Raw genomic sequence first — 21,545 nt, 5'->3', positions numbered from 1 at the left:
AGACTTCTCCGCCCGTCTGGCGGGACGGGTCATTTTTTCAAAAATTGATCTCATACGGGGATATCACCAGGTACCTGTCAGGGCGGCCGACGTCCCTAAAACGGCAGTCATCACGCCGTTCGGCTTATTCGAGTTCTTGCGGATGCCGTTTGGTCTCAAGAACGCGGCTCAGGCGTTCCAGCGCTTGATGGACGGCGTGCTGCGTGACCTGCCGTTCCTTTTCGTTTACCTGGACGACATCCTCGTCGCCAGCACGTCCCGGGCCGAGCACCTCCTCCACCTCCGAACACTGTTCGGGCGCCTCAGCGAGCACGGCCTCATCGTCAACCCGGCCAAATGCCACTTCGGCACGACGGCCGTTGATTTTTTGGGCCACCACATCACCAAGAACGGGGCTGTGCCGCTGCCAACCAAGGTCGAGGCCATCACCACTTTCCCGCGTCCCCGCACCATAAAGGCCCTGCAGGAATTCCTGGGAATGGTGAATTTTTATCACCGCTTCGTGCCCCGCGCTGCTCAACTCATGCGGCCCCTCTACGAAGCCCTCCGGGGCAAGCCGGCCAAGCACGACATCGCCTGGTCCGCAGCAATGGATGCGGCCTTCCAAAGCTCAAAGCGGGCCCTCGCCGACGCAACACTGCTCGCTCACCCGGTGCTCAACGCTCCCATCGCCCTCACCACGGATGCCTCCGACTACGCGGTGGGCGCCGTACATGAGCAATGGGTGAACGGGGTTTGGCAGCCACTCGCTTTTTTCAGCCGGCAGCTCCGGCCGAACGAGCTCAAATACAGCACGTTTGACCGGGAGCTCCTCGGTCTACACCTGGCCGTCCGCCATTTCCGCCACCTCCTGGAGGGCCGACCTTTCACGGCGTTCGTCGACCACAAGCCGTTGGTTTACGCCATGGCCAAGGTCACGGAGCCATGGTCGGCCCGCCAACAGCGCCACCTCTCCGCCGTGTCGGAGTTTACCACGGACATCCGGCACGTCGCCGGCAAAAACAACGCCGTGGCCGACTGTCTTTCCCGGGCCAGCGCGAACGCGGTCCACCTGGGCGTGGATTTTGCGCTCATGGCGGCGGACCAAACCACCGACACCACGGTGCAAGCCCTCCGGGCGGCGGACACGGGCCTCCGCCTGGCCGACATCCCCTGCGCGGACACTGTCCTGCTCTGCGACGTCTCCCAAGGCCGGCCTCGCCCCATCGTGCCCGTCACCTGGCAACGCCGCATCTTCGCCTCCCTCCACGGCCTTTCCCACCCGGGCCGGAAAGCTTCCCAGAAGCTGGTGTCGGCGCGTTTCGTCTGGCACGGCCTTCGTCGGGACGTCCGCGATTGGACCAGCGCCTGCACCGCCTGCCAACGGGCCAAGGTCCACCGACACACCCAGGCCCCGCTGGCACCTTTCACCGTGCCCGAACGACGTTTCGACCACGTCAACGTGGATCTGGTGGGCCCCCTTCCCCCATCACGAGGGTTCACACACCTGCTCACCATGGTGGACAGGACCACCAGGTGGCCGGAGGCCGTTCCCCTCGTCTCCACCACCACCGCCGACGTGGCGCAGGCCTTCATCGCCACCTGGGTCGCCCGCTTCGGCGCACCGGCGGACATCTCGTCAGACCGCGGACCACAGTTCACCTCCGAGCTGTGGGGCGCGGTCGCCCGCAACCTGGGGGTCAAGCTCCACCGTACTACGGCCTACCACCCCCAAGCAAACGGGTTGTGCGAGCGATTCCACCGCTCCATGAAGGCCGCGCTCATGGCCGGCCTTCAAGACGGCGGTTGGGCCGACCGGCTGCCGTGGGTCCTTTTGGGCCTTCGCACGGCCCCCAAGGAGGACCTCCAGGCATCCACCGCCGAGCTGGTCTATGGCCAGGTGCTACGCGTCCCGGGCGAATTCGTGCCCGACGCTACCAGCCCCTGGTCCGCAGCTCGCCAGCGCTCGGACCTCCAGGAGGCCGCCCGACGGTTTGCCCCCGTGCCGACATCCCACCACGGTGACCCCCAGTCCTACGTCCCCCCAGCACTCCGCACCGCGGAGTATGTTTTTGTGCGTCACGACGCACATCGGCGGCCACTCCAGCCGCCGTACGACGGGCCCTTCCGGGTGCTGCGACGGGACGACAAGTCGTTCGTCATCGACATCGGCGGCAGGTCGGACCGGATTGCAGTGGACCGCCTCAAGCCGGCGCACGTGGACGTCGACCACCCACCACGGGTGGCCCTCCCGCCGCGGCGAGGCCGCCCCCCGTCCACGGTGCCCCCCACTCGACCGCCCACCACCTCACCGGACCCCCTCCCACGACCCACCAGGGGTCGCTTCGGCCGGGTCATCAGGACCCCCCTCAAGTTGACCCTGTCGGTGCAAGTCGATTCTGGGGGGACGTGTGTAGCGGCTGCCGCTGGGGTTACACAATCGCCTTGCACCTATCAAGGACGCGGAGCGATCACCAGGCCGGGCTCGTCCAGGACGCCCGGGCAGGCCCGCGCTCGACTTGCCAGGCCTCGGTCGGGACGCCCGGGCAGGCTCGCCCTCGGCTTGCCAGGCCGCAGCCGGCCCGCGGGGCCACGCCCCCTGGCGCCAGGCCTGGGCAAACCCCCTGGCGGAATAGATATATATTGCCGACCGTAAAACGTTTTTCCCAGAGTGCCTGAGTGTTTGATTCTAATAAAGCAGCTCAGATGAATTCAAGCTTTTTGTCGCGTCCATTCTTTCGATCGACGTGGGAGCCACAGCTCCTTCAATAACATTAAACAAAGAAATTTGGAGGAATCCAGACATCCATGAGGTAAGTTTTACTTTCAGAACTGAGGGAAGATCTACTGTAATCTATATACCCCACAACGATTGGGCTAATAACATGCTATCAAAAAACCAAGGTGAAGTCCTTACTTCTGTGGTTGTTAGTCCGTACACTGCTTATCATGGAATCATCAACCATACACCGCTTCAATCCATTAACTTTGTATTCACGACATTGAGATTAAAGTATTATGGTCATATTTACTATATTATTATTATTATTACTATTACGAAAACGATACTACTGAAATGATACACTACTGTATTAAGAAGCCTGGGCTTAATTTGCCCGAAACGGCCCGAAGGTGAGGCATGAAGCCTAAGGCCTATACGTACCGTTTTATTGGAAGAGACGTAACGCCGATGCTTTCGATAATTGATGGTCATTTTAACAATCGGTTTGTTTGTGTTTCACACTGAATGAAAAATGTAAAGGGAGAGCATGGCAATTATGATATATGACAGGTTCGGCATGAACGAAATTGGAATCAAAATGGCAGAGTGCAGAGAGTCAGCCGCCGCACCGCCGTAATGACATCAGACATATTCACATCACCCTGTCATGTGACCAGATCCTCAGCTCTGATTGGTATACATTTGAGGGGACATACATACAGACGGACAAACACTGTTTGGACGGCTTTGCCCCATTACATGGGCTATGCCATAAAAAACTTGTATACAATCTGGCCGAACCTGTTTGATGTCATCATCAGGCTTTGGTGTACTGTATAAATCATACCTTCGTGTCAGGCTTTGGTGAATAAAGACGTGCTTTAATTATTAATTATTATTATTATTATTATTATTATTTTTAAGTGAAGAAGCATGAAAACGTATTCCTTATTAATATCAAATGTGCAAGATTGGAAAAGGTAGAGATCCATAAGGATTTTGTGGAAATTAGACTTGGAGACCTTAATTTTTTGAGGGAAAATAATTGCAAAAGGAACTCGAGGTGGGAGTTCCTGTGAAGCTCCTTTGACTTGTATTCCACAGTTTTTGAATGTCAGGACCATTGAACTTGCAAAGTTGCAGAGAGAAATTAATTCAACCGAATTAAAAGTGATTTGTTTCTCCCATAATTAAACTTGTTTATCATCCTGCGTCAAACGGACCAAAAACAAGAATGCGACCAAAAACAAGAATGCGACCAAAAACAAGAATGCGACCAAAAACAAGAATGCGACCAAAAACAAGAATGCGACCAAAAACAAGAATGCGACCAAAAACAAGAATGCGACCAAAAACGCAACACAAGGTGCCACCAAGATTATTTGAACCTTTGGCACAATCTCGAGTGGTCTCAGAGTTCCGGTGCCCTTCCCTCAGATTCAGTACATTGCTCGAAACCTATGGCTCATGCTCTTTCCTGTTATTAGCTGAGCAACAAAACGAGCAAGGAAGCAGCACGTACCATTTATAAAGTCTTTTGTGTTACTCGATGGGAATTCGAAGCACTGACCTCCCAGACTCAGAACAGGTGCTCTCACCATTACACCACCAAGTCTGGATTATCTTTCTCACTCATTCAGCATTCGCAAAACCATTGTTGAGGGCTGACAGGATGGCCTAGAGATGCACACACATGCCTCTGAGGTGTCTAGCCTGGGTTAGAATCCCGACCCAGCTATAAACGATCATCCCCGGTGTTTCACAGGCAGAGTGATTCATCAATGTGTGTGCCATCCCTCGGATGGACGTTAAACTGGAATCCCGTCTGCCGGCATTCGTCGGTGGATGTTAAAGATCCCTTGATGTCCTACAAGAAGAGCTTCGCGAAGTTATCCTCGGCACCCTGAACAAATTCCAAATTCCTGCCTTAACCAGCATCAGTGGCACAGCCGTGGCACATCCTTTTGCTGCATACGAAAGAAGAAGAAGATCATTGTGCTCACAAATCAAAAGTTGTCATTGCTACTTCTATATTAACCAATCAAATTATCTCTCCAGTTAATCGCCAGAATATATTAACCATTTCAACTTTTATTGGCAGAATTTGGCATTTCGCATCATAAATGTCTTCCTCTCTATATACGCCACTTCATTCTGGGATTCTGTCTGGGAGGGTCTCACCATGGTTTGGAATATTATGTGGAATTTTCTTTTTCGGTTTTGGGATATCATCTGCAGAGGGGATTCTATTGATTCTATTGATTATATACAGTCATTATTGGTTTAAGTTTTGATTTTATAAAACACCAACTCATGTCGGTCTCTTTTCCCAGCTACCTGAGATTAACCCGCATTAAGTCAAGCGGTATGGCTCTTTACTTTCTGCTACTGCTGCCATTTCTGGTGCAAGTAACCTGGTGCGAGTACACACCCGACTGGGCGTCCCTGGATAAGCGACCGTTGCCACCTTGGTACGACCAAGCCAAGTTTGGCATCTTCTTGCACTGGGGAGTGTTCTCGGTGCCCAGTTTTGGCAGCGAGTGGTTCTGGTGGTATTGGCAGGTATGAAATAATCTCATTGCACATGAGTAAATATTTATAGACAGACATGTCTGCATTCTAGCTTCTTGCACATATGGTTTGAGTGGTCTCTGAAGGGGAACTGCTCGGTTTATTCTTGCTTATCTCGATATTTCCATCATTTAGTGAAGCATTATCCAATACGTCTAATAAGAACCCCGACAAATTCCATCACTCTCACCTTGTCTCGACAAAAGGACCATCTGACAAAACCTCCCATCTTCTTCCTAAACAAACATCAGACATGATCTTTCTTGATCAGATCGTGAAGATTCAGATCCATATTCCCGGATACTGGAATTTTAAAAGTGATTCTTCACCATTGAGTGATATGGCTAAAAACGATTATATAGCACGATATCTCAAAAAGTTATGAACAAATTCGGACAAATTCGGACAAAACTTGTTTGGCAGGTTGGGTGTTTGACAAAGAATAATCAATTCGATTTTGGTGAAGAATCCGTATCCGGATCGAGATACGAGAAATTTTAAATTATTTAAGCGATTCTTCACCTTTGAGAGATGTTGTGAAAAACGATATACAGCATGATATCTCAAAAGGTGTGGACAGGTTATGACAACTAATGTGGACGAGTTGGTAAGTTGACAAGAACAAGCTGATTCGATTTTGTTTCAAGTTTGAATCCTGATCTGGCCTATCAGTGGGATAGAAAATGTAAACGGTTCAGCCTGGCGGAGGTGTGCGCTCGCAAAGGACATCGTGGGGTCTCTGACATCCACCAACTAATGCTGACAGAACGTCCAGTTCAACGTCCATCCGAGGATCGGCACACACATTGATGAACCACCCTACCTGTGAAACACCAGGTTGACAGTTTATACCTGGGCTGAGATTCAAACCCAGGTAGATAACTTAGAGGTGAGTGTATGTACCTCTACGCCATAATGCTAGCCCAGTGATTCCATTAGGCCTTCTTTGTTTCTGCACCACAATTCAATGAATTAAGAATCAAGCTTTGTAAAGTTTTGATCATCGAAGATATGTGGCAATGTAAAGAATATGTACACTTCAGGTGAAATTGAATTGTAATTGATTTTTATTTCATCATTAAGTCAGGGCAATATTGAATCTTGATAACCGGTAAGGCCAGCTTGGATGTAGTGTTATTTTCAGGTAGGAAAATAAAGTCAGAGTATGTTTTTGAAGCAGAGTTGATAGTTGAGATACCATCATTATAATGTTGCTTTAATAAAAGTGAAACGTTTGTTAAAGCAAGTGCAGAGCTCTTTTTCTCATTTGAAAAATATATTATGGTGCTGAGCATCTCTGTTGTTCAACTTGGTGTGTTTTAACAGGGATCGAAATTGCCTAAATATGTCAAGTTCATGAATGATAACTACCCCCCTGGGTTCACATACCCTGATTTTGCACCAGAGTTTCACGCCGAGTTCTACAATCCGGAGAGCTGGGCAGAGTTAATCGCCAACTCTGGGGCCAAGTGAGTAGATCTGGAGAATTTAAAATGATGTTTTTTAAAAGCAGTGAAGCCGTTTCATTGTTTGGCTATGTCCTTCCCTTCATCCGCCCATCAAAAATGAAGAAGAACCTTTCTAACCCACAGTTTTTTGTTGTTGTTGTTGTTGTTGTTTTGTATACAACATCGAGGCTCGTGTAAGAGCTAAAATTCTAAAATAAAGTTTAATTCTAAAGGCTTCCAAAGGGTAATTCTAATGGTTAATTCTAAAGGATTCTAAAGGGTTCTAAAGGGTAATTCTAATGGGTTTTGTTCGTTTCTAGGTTTTGCCTATTTCATATAAAAAATGCAACACTGAATCGTTTACTTTGGACATGGGTGCAATTTTTGACAAGAGTACACCTATCTAGGGTTAATAATAACCATGATTAGGGGAAGGAATCAGAAGGGCTCAAAAACAAATAAATGATTCAACGAACAAAAAACCCTTACCCAACTACAGAATTACACATACTCATGAACTAATGATGTATTGTAATCCTTAAATAACTAAGCCTTAGGCCTTAGGGCCTAATCAGCGACATCACATGAGATAGACAATATGGGGATTCACAAGACGAGTTCTTTAACCAAACCCGTCAGAGTTTTGCAGGTTGGGTCAGGTCTAGTCCCGGCCTCTCTGGCAGGATGAACATCCCATTGCTGGAGAGAGAGAGAGAGAGAGAGAGAGAGAGAGAGAGAGAGAGAGAGAGAGAGAGAGAGAGAGAGAGAGAGAGAGAGAGAGAGAGAGAGAGACAGACAGACAGACAGAGACAGAGAGAGAGACAGACAGAGACAGACAGACAAACAGAGACATGTGTCCAACTTCGACGGAGCATGGCTCTGGCCTTCTGAGAGCAAGTAAGGGACGAGACTTCTCTGAAGATTTCCGAGCACTCCCAACAATTCCCTTTCACTCCTCTATTAGATTACCTTGGAGAACTGCGACATTGCTGGATCTTCCAGCCCATCCTCTCTCCATCACCAATGGTTCACCGCCTAGTCCATGGGTGGTGCATGCCCATCCGTGATCCCTCACCTCTCTGACTGCCAACGGCATCGACCTGCTCGGGCCGATTGTACCTACAGCCTTTGTTTTCACACCAAAGCTAGTGCCTCAAGGCCTAGCAAACACTTAAAATAGACGTGCAGAAAGATTTACAAAGGCGAGCACTTTATATAAAAATGTGGTCAAAAGGTTTATAATTTTAGATTCAAACATTAGGAAGGGGAGATGCCGTCTAACTATTACATAATAATAATAATAATAATAATAATAATAATAATAATAATACATTTATTTTATATAGCGCTTTTCAAGAAGCCCAAAGGCGCTTTGACAGAGTACAAAAAAACAAGTGCAAAAAGACAAAAATCAATAGGTAAATAATCAAAGCAAAAGGAAGGAGGAGAAGAGATAGTCAGGGGTTAAATGCTGTGGGTTAAATGTTGAATGCAGTGTTGAACAGGTGGGTCTTGAGTGGTGTTTTGAATGTGGTGAGTGAGGAGGAGTCTCTGATGGTGTGAGGTAGTGAGTTCCAGAGGGTGGGAGCAGCGATGGAGAAGGCCCTGTCCCCCCAGGATCTGAATTTGGTCTGCATGGGGGGGCGGGGTGGTCAGGAGGTTGGTACCAGCAGAGCGGAGGTTGCGGGTGGGAGTGTGTCTGGAGAGGAGGTCAATCAGGTAGGATGGGGCCAGGTTATGGAGGGCTTTGTAGGTCAAGAGGAGAATTTTGTACTGGATTCTCTGGGGGATGGGGAGCCAGTGAAGCTTGTAAATGACGGGGGTGATGTGGTCCCGGGTTCCGGGAATGGGTGAGTAGACGGGCAGCGGAGTTCTGAATGTATTGGAGTTTATTGGTGATTATTGAGGATGAACCAAAGAGGAGGCTGTTGCAGTAGTCCAGACGGGAGGTGATGAAGGCGTGGATGAGGGTTTCTGCAGCCGTGGAGGAGAGGGATGGACGGAGACGGGCGATGTTTTTCAGGTGAAAGAAGGCTGTCTTTGTGATCTGTTTAGTGTATTTGTCGAAGGAGAGGGTTTGGTCAAAGATGATGCCAAGATTCCGGATGTGAGGGGAGGTGGATACTGGGAAACCGTCGATGTTGAGGGCAATGTTATGGGTGGATTTGGTGAGCGTTTTGGGGCCAATGATGATTATTTCAGATTTATCATAGTTAAGTTTGAGGAAGTTGATTTGAAGCCAGGATTTTATTTCAGTGATGCAGTTTGTCAGGATAGAGTGGGTGGCGGTGGAGATGGACTTGGTGGAGATGAAAAGCTGGATGTCATCGGCGAAGCAGTGGAATTGGAGACCATGACGGCGGATTAAGTGACCAAGGGGGGACAGGTACAGGATGAAGAGGAGGGGGCCAAGAACTGAACCTTGGGGGACACCTTGGGGGAGGGGAGCAGTGGGGGATTTGCAGTTATTGATGGAGATGAACTGGCGTCTGCCAGAGAGGTATGATTTAATCCAAGAGAGGGCAGTGCCGGTAATGTTAAAGGTGGTTTCAAGTCGGGTGAGGAGGATGGAGTGATTGATGGTGTCAAAGGCAGCGCTGAGGTCGAGGAGGATGAGAATGTTGAGGTTTCCAGCGTCAAAGGAGAGGAGAAGGTCGTTGGTGATTTTGAGGAGAGCAGTTTCAGTACTGTGGTTGGAGCGGAATCCGGATTGGAATGTTTCATACAGGTTATTGGCAGAGAGGTGATGTTTAAGTTGAGTGGCTACAGCGCGTTCCAAAACTTTTGACAGAAAGGGTAGGTTGGAGATGGGTCTGAAGTTGTTTAGGGTGTCAGGGTTGAGTCCAGGTTTTTTCAGAATGGGGGTAACAGCAGCAATTTTGAGGGATGGTGGGACAATGCCTGTAGACAGGGAGGAGTTTATTGTTGCAGTGATAAGTGGAGAGAGAGCAGGAAGGGAGGCCTTGACAAAGCTGGAGGGGATGGGGTCAAGAGTGCAGGTGGCAGTTTTCATTCCTATGAGGAGTTCAGAGAGGTCAGTAGGGGAGACTGGGGAGAACTGAGACAGGGGTTGGCAGGATAAGGGGGGGCAGGTGGTTTGAGGGGGAGCGGGTGCGGTGGTGGTTAAGCTGCTGTAGATGTTGTCAATTTTGCTTTGGAAGAATGAAAGGAAGGATATGCAGTTGTCTACTGTGAATGACTGGGTGGTGGTGTCCAGGGGGCTGAGGAGTTTGTTTATTGTAGAGAAGAGTGCTTTTGGGTTTCCGGAGCCAGAGTGGATAATTTGAGAGTAGTAGGCAGAGCGGGCGCGGGAGAGGGCATCTTTGTAGTGCTGAAGGTGGTCCTTGTAGGCTTGGGAGTGAATTGTGAGACCTGTTTTATTGCGGAGTCTTTCAAGTTGGCGAGCACAAGTTTTCATCAGGCGGAGTTCAGGGGTAAACCAGGGAGCAGAATGGGTGAAAGAAACTGTTTTGGTTTTTATAGGCGCAAGCTGGTCAAGGCACATAAGTGACACATTTCTAATATCACAATTAATTACGTCACACTTACGCTATTACATTTATTGAGGATAAAACTGAACTATTTCTAAGCATTATTAACCCATAGAAGCCATTTCCACAACGACATCTTCAATATGCAAAAACAGATATTAAAAGCAGTTTAAGATCCTGGAATCATTCTTATTTGTTTTTGTTTTTTATCCATCAATTCTTTCTCATCAAATTCCTTTAAGGATCAGAGAATCAAACTGTGACTGTGATCCAGGTTCCAGAAGCAAACTTGCTTCTATTGTCAGGTTATCTTCACATGATGAAGCAGAGCTGCATTCTAATACCGATTCTTCATAACTCCAGAAAGCTCCAGAAATCCAGCTGCAGATATGTCAAAAAATGATGTGCATCATTAGTCTTTATTTTTCCATACAATTTCGTATTTGAATAATTTGAGTAATTTTAACAATTCTGGGAAGTACAGGGTGTTTCAAAAAAAGTGATACAACTTTAAACGTTTATTTACAAAGAAACAGAAACCTCAGGAATGTGAATCAAACATTTCCTGAAAGTTTATGACATGGTATTTTCCATCACTGATTACTATTACAGTAAGTTACTGCTAGAGTTAGTGAGAGCCCAAGGTCTGAAATTGGCATTTACGCAAAATCCATGTAATTGACGTTCTCGATGTGTGCCCCTCCGCGGTTCAGACAGGCAAAGATCCGGACTCCAAAGTTCTGTCCAACTTTCCTGTTGGTCTCATGTGGCACTGCCTGGAGGTAGTCAGACACCTCCTGCTTCAGATCATCCAGTGTGGCAGGGCAGTTGACGTAGACAGAGCGGTATCCAGGGCAATGAGGCAGTTTCTGAAAACCTGCTGCAGGAGAGTGATGGTGTCACCAGCTTTATGCAGGGGTGCACCATCCTGCATAAATGAGGTCATGCTGAGCTGGTGTGGGGTGACCTTTTGGGCTAGATCATTATGGAACTTCTGGAGCACGCCCTGGTAGCGCTCACCGTTGATCGTCACCATCCTGTTATTGTCAGTCTCAAACCAGTAAGGCCCGAGCATTTCCCATCTGGCATTGAAGGTGCAGAAGCATGTGACCTTAGGCCCTTTCAGGTACCTCTCAGTTATCTCCTCAGGTGGTTCTGCCCCTCAGAAAATGTTGTTGTGGTTGTTGATTTAGTCTCATACCACAGAGCCACCACTTTTGTCTTCTGCTCCACTGTCAATGGCGTAGTTGAGCTACATAGCTAGAAATCCAAAGGAACAAATACCACGATAACTCCACCAAACCCTGAAAAGGAAAACGGTACAGGTCAAAAAACAAAAAAATGGCAGGAAGTCAAAGTTGTATCAATCTTTTTGAAACACCCTGTACATATTTTTGGCCTCAAACGTGATCCTCCAATCATGGTCCTCAAATGGCTACGACATCATTTTCTAGATCCCTCCTATTATGTTTGCTTAAAGGCTTTTGAGATTAAGAATTCCATAGATTTGAAAGCAATATATAACAGATATAACACTGGTCAACAAAATTTTAAAAGTTTTATGGTTCTAGTATATTTTAAGATGGTTCTAACCAACATGAACCTGTAGATTTCGATTATGATATCCAATTTTCACTAGCACATCCAGTTTTTGAGAACCAGTATACCATAGGAATACCACTTCATTTGAAATTCACAAACCTCTTGTTGACCCTGAGAAGGTATTCTTACCACCACTTCATTTGAAACTTGGTTTGATGAAGAACTTTGTGAAGGCCATGGATCAAGATGGTGCTGGCTTCCACTACTTGCTAATGAAGTTCCAAGGCATTGTATCTGAGGCCAAAATAAAGGCGGGTGTTTTCAATGGTCCTCAAGTTTGTCTTGTACTCACTAATCAGGACTTTGTAACGAGACTATCTGAGCTGGGAAGCGTTGCTTGGGATAGCTTTGTGGCTCTTGCTAACAATTACCTTGGAAATTTTCGAGCACCAAATTATGAAGAGCTGGTGGACAAGATGTTGAAGAGTTACCAGGTGCTCGGTGCTCGAATGTCACTCAAGATACATTTCTTCCATTCTCATCTGGACTTCTTTCCACAAAATCTTGGCGATGTCAGTGATGAACATGGAGAAAGGTTTCACCAGGAAATTGCCATCATGGAGACTCGATATCAAGGCCGATTCAATCCAAACATGATGGGCGACTACTGTTGGACTTTACAGCGTGAAAGTGATTGCTCCTACAAACGTAAAAATAAAGTTCAGAAGCACTTTTAATGTGATGTAAATAAAAACTTTAAGTTCATATTATTTTTTGTGATATTTTATAAAGTTCATATTATTTTTGGAGATTTACATTTTTTTATGTGATGTAAATAAAAACTTAAAGTTCATATTTTTTTGTGATATTTTATAAGGTTCACATTATTTTTGGAGATTTACATTTTTTAATGTGATGTAAATAAAAACTTAAAGTTCATATTATTTTTTGTGATATTTTATAAAGTTCATATTCTTTTTGGAGATTTACATTTTTTAATGTGATGTAAATAAAAACTTTAAGTTCATATTATTTTTTGTGACAATAAATAGACTTATTGAGACTTAATCAAGAAATTCGCATGCTCTAAATATTTTTTCCACACTTATGATGTACTACGTCAAGGTTACGTGATAGCGAAATTTTAAGGTCAGATTCGGATTCGTGGGCACCAAATTAGTTAGAAACAGTTGAAAATAAGTCAGAACCAATTTGGCTATTGACCATTGTAATCAAATACCTTTTAGTGCATCAATGTTGATTAACATAAAAATTGAGTTTTTTGTTTTTTTAAATCTTGATATCTCTGCAAGGAAACATTTTATTTTACTCTATTTTAGTTTAATATGTGAATGTTTTATACGATTCCTAATTATGTAAGATTGCAAGTAGTTGATGCTCCGTCAATACTTCCCTTGCAGATACGTAGTGCTAACCAGCAAGCATCACGAAGGATTCACCCTTTGGGGCTCGAACTACTCCTGGAATTGGAATGCCGTGGATGTTGGACCCAAACGTGACCTTGTGGGTCCTTTAGCTGCAGCTGTACGGAAACGGTGAGTATTGAATGTGCGCAATATTGAGGTTTCTTATTTGGATTTGATTGCTGGCAGGGTCATTCCAAATTAAAAACTGCTATCTGGGGCAGTGCCAGCAGGGGGTACTGTATCCCAGAAGATGCCCTCCCTTTCTCTGCGACCCACAAGTGCTTCCGAAGATGCCTCATGATGGGGTGTAAAAAGTCACTTTCCATCTTAAATGCTTGAAACAAAGTTTAAAGGGCACATTTTACAAGCATCATATTTCTCTAACCATGTGATGAAATAATCGCTCTTGTAATTAAATTGGAACTGTCTACCTTGCTTTGTCACCCTTGATGCCACTTTCTGACTTGCATGCTGTTCCATCAGCCCTCTCTCATGTCCCATGGTGTACCTCACTTTGCCTCTCTCATGTGCCATAGTGGACCTGACTTTGCCTCTCTCATGTGCCATGGTGTACCTGACTTTGCCTCTCTCATGTGCCATGGTGTACCTGACTTTGCCTCTCTCATGTGCCATGGTGTACCTGACTTTGCCTCTCTCATGTGCTATAGTGTACCTGACTTTGCCTCTCTCATGTGCCATGGTGTACCTGACTTTGCCTCTCTCATGTGCCATAGTGTACCTGACTTTGCCTCTCTCATGTGCCATGATGTACCTGACTTTGCCTCTCTCATGTGCCATGATGTACCTAACTTTGTGCTCAATGCAATCTTTCCCGATTCAGAATATCAATGAATGTTGTAAAGTGCCGTCTTTTTATTCATATTCTTCTCTCACTTTCCAGAGGCCTACATTTTGGGTTGTATCACTCGCTCTTTGAGTGGTTCAATCCACTATTTCTGCAGGACAAGGCCACAGGCTTCAAAACGCAGAAGTTTGTGAAGCAGAAAACCCTTCCTGAGCTTTATGAGATTGTTCTAAAGCAAGTTCCTTCTTTGCTTATCACACATTATCTTGATAAATATCCACATGCATGTTCAATTTCCAGTCGCATGAAGAAAATTATAATACCGTATTTCATTCGGGGTACCAGTAGGCTACTGTATGACTGCAGTGTCGAGGCTCTTTGAAGTCAGTTGAAAAGTCAGTCCCTTTAGACAGTTGAAAAACCAATACAACGTTTTAAAATCCGTCCAAAAATAAATCCTCGCACACCCGATAGCATGTTTATTTGAGGTAGGTGGGGGGTGGGGAGTCCCACATTTTAGCAGGAGGTTGTCTGTATTATACTTTTACTAACGTTATCACTAAAGTCTGGTGTTGGCTTAGCGGTTAGGGTGCCGGCTTGGGATCCTAGGATCCTAGGATCCTGGGTTCGAATCCCGGTCGATCGCTGAATTAACGCCAGGGGGGTTGACTCAGCCTGTCATCCTTCCGAGGTCGGCAAATTGAGTACCAGCTTGCTGGGATGAATGATCCCGGTGTGTACCACGGTTTAGAATAGGTACACCGTATCCCTGCGCATCGTAAGAGGAGACTAAGGGTTGGCGCCAGGAAGGGCATCCGGCCATAAAAACATTGCCTCAAACAGGGAACCATGATTGTCATGGGGCCTGCAAGGCTAACCCCTGCTCTAGTGGGGATAATGGCCTTAAAACGATCATTCATTCATTTATTTAACGTAGAGGTTCTCAAAGTGGTCCCTACCGCCCCCCAGTGGGCGCTGGGAACTTTCAGGGGGGCGCTCGAGAGTCCACGGGCAATAGGGGGGCGCTGGCAATGATTTGAGGGGCTCTGGAGATTTAGAGGAGCAGCGGCGATTTGGAGCGCTCATTGGGCTTCCTGCAGTCTGAACAGGTTAGGCCATCGGCAAATAGGCCATCCAATCAACGACCACATTCTTTCCCCCTCCACATGGTTTTTATGATCACATATTCGCTGATGTCGTGTAGGTATTTTGCTGTCCATACATGCTCATTGCTCACGCAACAAACATGATAGTGTATGACACCAGCGAAATACTATTGGCCGCCAATGCGGCCAATAGCACAACACTAATTTTTGTCACGTGGTGCCATTTCAACCAATCGGCTTGCAAGAATCTTTTTATGCGGGATATAATACACTCTATTCGCGCTGGACTATTCAACATGCCCGGTTCAACTTTACAGCATGTCCTGGCCAGCACAGACATTGGGCAAGGTATGAACAGTCAGTGTTAATGCTGGTGTTAGTCTTTCGACATTTTGGCGTGTTGATTTCGTTATTCAAAAAAGCTTCACGTCCGGTCGGCTTCAAGATGTCGGCCTCAAAGAAAACGTGTCAGTATTCCGTCACCATGTCGTTGAATACATCAAGTATGGATTCATTCCATCTCCGACGAACAAACAGTTACCGATGTGTTTGTTGTGTGGTATCACGCTGTCCAATGAAGCAATGAAACCATCTCGACTGAGCGAGCACCTGAGTAAAAAGCACAGTGATAAGGCTCGCGCAGAGGTCAGCTATTTCCAATCGCTGAAAGAGACATTTGAGAAGCGATCCACGGTAACGACGATGTTCAAAGCCAGCCAAAAGCTCGTGGATAAAGGACTGGAAGCATCGTATAAGCTGTCATTGCTCATCGCCAGATCTGGAAAACCGTATTCAATCGGCGAACAGTTGATCAAAGCAACTGTTGGGGAAGTGATAAAAACCATTATGGGCCAGGATCCGAATCCAGTTCTCTCGTCGATTGCGCTCAATGATTCCGTGGCCAGGCGGATTGATGAAATGTCATCGGATGTAGAAGATAAGCTGTGTAGTGAGCTGAGAAGCACACACTTCGCCATCCAGCTGGATGAGTCCACTTTGCGTGACGGTGAAGCTCTGTTACTCTGCTAGTGCTACGTTCGCTTCATCCGTGATCAGGAAATGGTGGAAGAAATGTTTCCCCACATCATACCTCGTTGAAAGAGGGTTCAGCGCCGTGATGGTGCTGCTGACCAAGTATCGAAACCGCCTTGACATTACCAAGAGGAGCAATCTGCGTCTCTACCTCACTGAGATGGAGCCAGACGTTCGTCATCTCGCAGCGAGTCACCAGGCCCACCCTTCACACTGACGGTATTTGCACCTGTGATAACAGATTCCCAGTTTGCCTCACCTGGACCTGTTCTGCTGAAACATTGGAGGTCGTGCAAAATAAAATAAAAAGTAAAGTAAAATAAAGTAAAATATTATTCAGAAAATATTTGGCTTCTGTTATTTTTGCTTCCTGTCTACATAAATTCTGGGTGTCCGACCACGAACGATATGACAAGTGGGGCATTGGACCGGCCCAAGAGGGCAGAAGGGGGCGGTAGTCCAAAAAAGTTTGAGAACCACTGAATTTTTAACGTTATCACTAAATGAGGTCAATGAGAATTAATTCCATTTCAAACCTTGCTTTCAATAATTTACAAATTCCTTATTGCTTTGTACCTTGTCGATGCCAATCTGCAACAAAATTATACTTTTGAACATATCTTGATCGGTGATGAGGAAAATTTATATTTTGATTGAATCAGTCAATTTCTCTGGAAATCCGACTATATTCTTCTTTAACGGCCACGATTATCCCACCTTGTGCGCTCAGCCAGGGGAAGCTTGGCCCGAGTCTTCACGAACCAGGCCTGATGTTCGACGAGTTAGGGGAGGAATTTGTAATTTGTTCATGGTGCCGGTGGTAGCTCACCTGCTCTTCACAAAGGACACCATGGGATCTTTAACATCCACCGACTAATTCCGGCAGACGGGACACCCAGTTTAATGTCCATCCGAGGGACGGCACACACATTGATGAATCACCGTGCCTGTGAAACACCGGGATGAGTGTTTAAGAGCTGGGTCGGGAATCGACCAAAGGTTAGACAGCTTAGAGGCGAGTGAGTATACTCTAGGGCTAGGCCATCGTGTCAGCCCTCGGAAATCCGACTACATTAGAAATCTGACTACGCCGACACCACAAAAGGTGTGTGTGTGTGTGTGTGTGTGTGTGTGTGTGTGTGTGTGTGTGTGTGTGTGTGTGTGTGTGTGTGTGTGTGTGTGTGTGTGTGTGTGTGTGTGTGTGTGTCGAGAAAAAAACGAGGTCTGGTGGTTTTAGAAATATAATCGAAAAAACCCCACAACAGTAAGTGCTTTACTGACAACTGCTGAAGACATGGGATTATTAGCCACAGCACAAAGTATATTTGCCCCACCCCACCCCCCCCCCCCCTCCCCCACCCCCACCCCCCAGACTGCTACCGAAGGGACCAAGTGTTTCTAGTGCAACTAAATATGCTTTCTGACTTACCCTGACGTACGAGTGAAGAGTGACCCAAGAAAATACTTTGTTTATCCACTTGTTTGTCTCTACCTTGCACAGTGCCGGTATAAGTGCTGTATTGGTAAAATATACTGTTTGGTTGAAATTTAGTGAAAACATGTGCAAGGCTTTTATTTTGCAGCTGAAGCTTTGGTTTCAGGTATCTTCAATGCAATTTTCTTCTTGTATCCATCAGGTATCATCCAGAAGTGATTTGGTCTGATGGTGATGCAGCAGCTTCATCTTCCTACTGGAATTCCACAGAGTTCCTTGCTTGGTTGTATAATTTGAGTCCAGTCAAGGTAGCCTGTCATACAAGTTGTTTTTATAATAGTACTACCTCAAGGGAGTGGACTGCATGGGGGAAGGGAAGGGATTCAGAGTTAAGGGAAAGTTATGTCAAATAATATAGTTAGTATAATATTGTTATGTCGATTGGGTCGGGGCATATATAGATGTAGGTAGATCTGCATAGGTAGGTGCTTCGATTGTCACGCCAGAGAATCTCGATGTAATAAGTTATGTTAGCCCGCATGACGGATGTCGGATAAGTTGGGTATGTGTCCCCACCTCGAGGGGGCGGGGCCTGTTAAGTAGTGCTGGGGTTTATGATAATTCCCCGGTGTGTCGTCCCCTCTGTGATTTATCCATTGTCCGTTATGGCACCGCACTCTCATACATTAGTTAGCCCCAATAGCAAACCACATTAATTAATTCCCCTCTCACAATGACTGACGAAAGAACAAACAGGAGGCAACCACGCACTATTGCACCATAGCAGGCAAACATCGATCAGGCAGGCTGAGAGCCACGCCCAGGATAACTCGTGATTGACAGGGGAGAGGGGCAAGCCAAGAACAAGGCCACCGATTGGCCGAGTAGGGAAGGACGCGTGATTGGTCGGGGGAGGGACAGAAAGCTTCCCCATGATTGGGGGTAAGGAAGGTGAAGGACATGCCACACTGATTGGCCACCGACCGATGACACCACGGCCAATCAGTGCAGAAGGCGCAAAACCACTACCTAAAAGCAGGTCGCTGATTGGAGGAGAAGCGCCGGTGACGTGAGAAGGCGCAAAAGGGCACAAGGAAACGACGCACTGGTTGGCAGAGGGAGAGAGCTGACGTCAGCCGACGAGCAATAAAACAACTGGCTCGCCGACATTTTGCTCTTTTCATTTTGGCTGCCTTCCTGCTTGGACCTCCCTTCTGCCCTTGCTTCTCGTTCTCGTTTGGACCTTGGTGATTGAGAGCTGACGATCATCCTCCCCTGTTGTTCATCCTCTCCTGGTGCCTGCGTGCAAGTGCTGTGCTGTGTGGCATGGGATGGACCGTGCAGCGAGGCCGGGCTTCCCGCCGACCAGAGCTGCGGCGGACGACACACTCAAGCCAGACGATCGCTGACACTGCCAGACTGAGATAAGCTCGCATCCACAAACACAATGGTTTCTTTGATTCATTCTTCCCCTGTGCTTGCACTTGAAGTGAGGTGTGCGGGATCCCGATTTAGGAACATTATTTATTTATTGTCGCATCCATTGTTCTCGGGTTCCGTAAAATAAACGTGTTTTCTTTTTGTACTTAAGTTACGTTTTCATTTGTGAGTTACTGTTTGCAGGTTGAAGACTTCGCGTGGACCATCAGGTAAATCTCGCCGTTTCTTCCTCTTTCCTTCTCTCTCCCGCGCGTGTATAGCAAATCCGCCATTGACCCAGGGGCCTCAAGTAAGCTCGTTTCCATCCGCGATTTCCCTGGTCTTAACCGAGGGGGAGTCGCACGACAATATATAGGAATGTGTTATTTAATATAGTTTATGATTATGATAGTTAAACATGTGTTTCCTTACAAGTACGTTGAACACAGTAGGATTTTAGCCCGATAAAGCCTGCACTATGCTTGTTTGTCCGTGCTCTATCTTATTTAAATGCTGAGCATCAAGCAAGGAAACGGCACGTACTGTATGATTTGGCTGGAGTTTGAACCGCCGATCTCCCAGACTCGGAGACCACCGAGTCTGGTATTTGAAGACCATGTTCAAAGGTCTTGTGTATAGAGGGTAGTATAAGGTGAGTAAAACAGTTGTGCAAAATATTGACAGTTTATAATTTATATGCATGTAATTATCAATCCATGGCTGGTCATAAATAAACCAGTAGCTTCATGGACTTGGCCTGAACTGTAAAACAGTCAAGTTTACCGAGTGTTTCAGTGGCGGTCTTCATGTGATCATAAAGGTTATGGGTGAGTTGAGTGGGGATGAGAAAGTGTGGCAGACTCGGGGATATCACAAGGGTGTTAAAAAAAATGGAGGTGGGGTGGGATGCCATACGCGGTTTTGTGTGAAGAATATACACACCTTCCACATACTTTCCCTTGACGAGACCCTCTCACAGACGTCACACTCCATTCTCAAACGACCCGCAAGTCCCGCCAATGTTCCTGTACCCCTCTATCTCCAATGCTTCTAGGTACAAATCTAACACCAGTTTAACGTATCAAGTTGATACTTTCAACTGTTTCTGCTGCCACTACCTTTTCAGGGAGACCAAAATTCCATGTATTAACTACTCTGAGTGAAAGCCCCCTGCCTTACTACTGTCTTAACTCTCCTCTTCTTCACCCCAAGTTGTCTCATGGTCTGATCACTGTCTATTCTGCTTAATTATCATTCTTCACCTGTTTTGTTTGCTGCAAATTTGAAAAGCTTACTTTTAAACCCACTATCCCAATCATTGATGTAAATTATGTAATGGTCCTGCTCCCCACCACTGCATGCTCTCATCTGTCTACACCGCATTACTGTCTGTCCTTGCTACCTCCCTCCAAACACTGCCTGTCCTCACAGCCCCATCATCACTGCCTCCCCTCTGCACACCCTCACCACTACCGGCCCTCGCCACCTCCTCACCACTACCTACCCTCGCCACCTCCTCACCACGGCCTGCCCTCACCACCTCCTCACCACGGCCTGCCCTCCCAACAACATCACCACTGTCTGCCATCGCCATCCTTCACCATTGTCTGCCCTCGCCACCCTTCACCACGTCCTGCTCTCGCCACTTCCTCACCACGGCCTGCCCTCACCACGGCCTGCCCTCGCCACGCTTCACCACGGCCTGCTCTCACCACCTCCTCACCGCTGCCTGCCCTCACCACCTCCTCACCATGGCCTGCTCTCACCACCTCATCACTGCCTGCCCCTTGCCTACTCCTCACCATGGCCTGCCCTCACCACCTCCTCACCGCTGCCTACTCTCCCCACACCATCACCACTGTCTGCCTTCGCCACTCTTCACCATTGCCTGCTCTCGCCACCTCCTCACCACGGCCTGCCCTCGCCACCTCCTCACCATGGCCTGCCTTTGCCACCTCCTCACCACAGCCTGCCCTCATCACTGCCCATCTTCACCACCCCATCACTGCCTGTCCTTGCCTTTTCCTCATCACTGCCCACTATTGCCACCACCTCATCCCTGCCTGTCCTTGCTATCCCCTCATCACTGACCGTTATTGCCACCCTTCATCACTGCCTGTCCTCGCTACCCCCTCACCACTCCCAACTGTCCTGTAAATTCTTCCTTCCAGTTTCAAAGGTACTTTTCTATCACACAACTCCACAGCACTTACTCCAATTATTCCAACCAGAACTAATCCTTTACCTCATTTGCATTCCCATATTTCCATTTTCTGCCACCACTGACCCAGACACTTGAAGCTACTCACTTTCTTCAGATCTAGGTACTCACTTTCTTCAGATCTTCACCCATTATATTTACACCTTTACCCCGATTCCCTTCCCTAGGCTCAAACTGACAATCCATATATTGAGTCTTTGATCTACTGACCAACACCATGTATATCTCAGATATTTTAAGGGAATCAAGGAAAGTTGCTTGGCTTTTATTTATTTATTTTAACGGCTATCCATGAGAGCACCACGTTTCAACACATCCATTCTTTTCTAACCTCTGACTTTTGTTTA

General features: G+C 47.0%; 1 protein-coding gene across 2 annotated transcripts in view; it reads left to right on the top strand.

Annotated features, from left to right (window-relative positions):
* Positions 1 to 21,545, top strand: part of LOC137432657 (tissue alpha-L-fucosidase) — a 47,773-nt gene that overhangs the window by 3,221 nt on the left and 23,007 nt on the right. Inside the window, exons 2-6 of one of the 2 annotated variants that reach the window (XM_068124746.2) lie at positions 5,035 to 5,263; positions 6,599 to 6,741; positions 13,175 to 13,309; positions 14,082 to 14,219; positions 17,761 to 17,866. In XM_068124746.2, coding sequence (XP_067980847.2) covers positions 5,069 to 5,263; positions 6,599 to 6,741; positions 13,175 to 13,309; positions 14,082 to 14,219; positions 17,761 to 17,866 — 717 coding nt within the window. In that variant the 5' untranslated portion in view covers positions 5,035 to 5,068. The remainder of the gene's footprint in view (positions 1 to 5,034; positions 5,264 to 6,598; positions 6,742 to 13,174; positions 13,310 to 14,081; positions 14,220 to 17,760; positions 17,867 to 21,545) is intronic. The other variant, XM_068124747.2, reaches the window with a different exon arrangement.

Source organism: Myxine glutinosa, chromosome 8 (assembly GCF_964187855.1).
Source record: "Myxine glutinosa chromosome 8, kmMyxGlut1.1, whole genome shotgun sequence".
Taxonomy (NCBI): domain Eukaryota; kingdom Metazoa; phylum Chordata; class Myxini; order Myxiniformes; family Myxinidae; genus Myxine; species Myxine glutinosa.
This window is presented reverse-complemented; position numbering and strand designations above follow the sequence as displayed.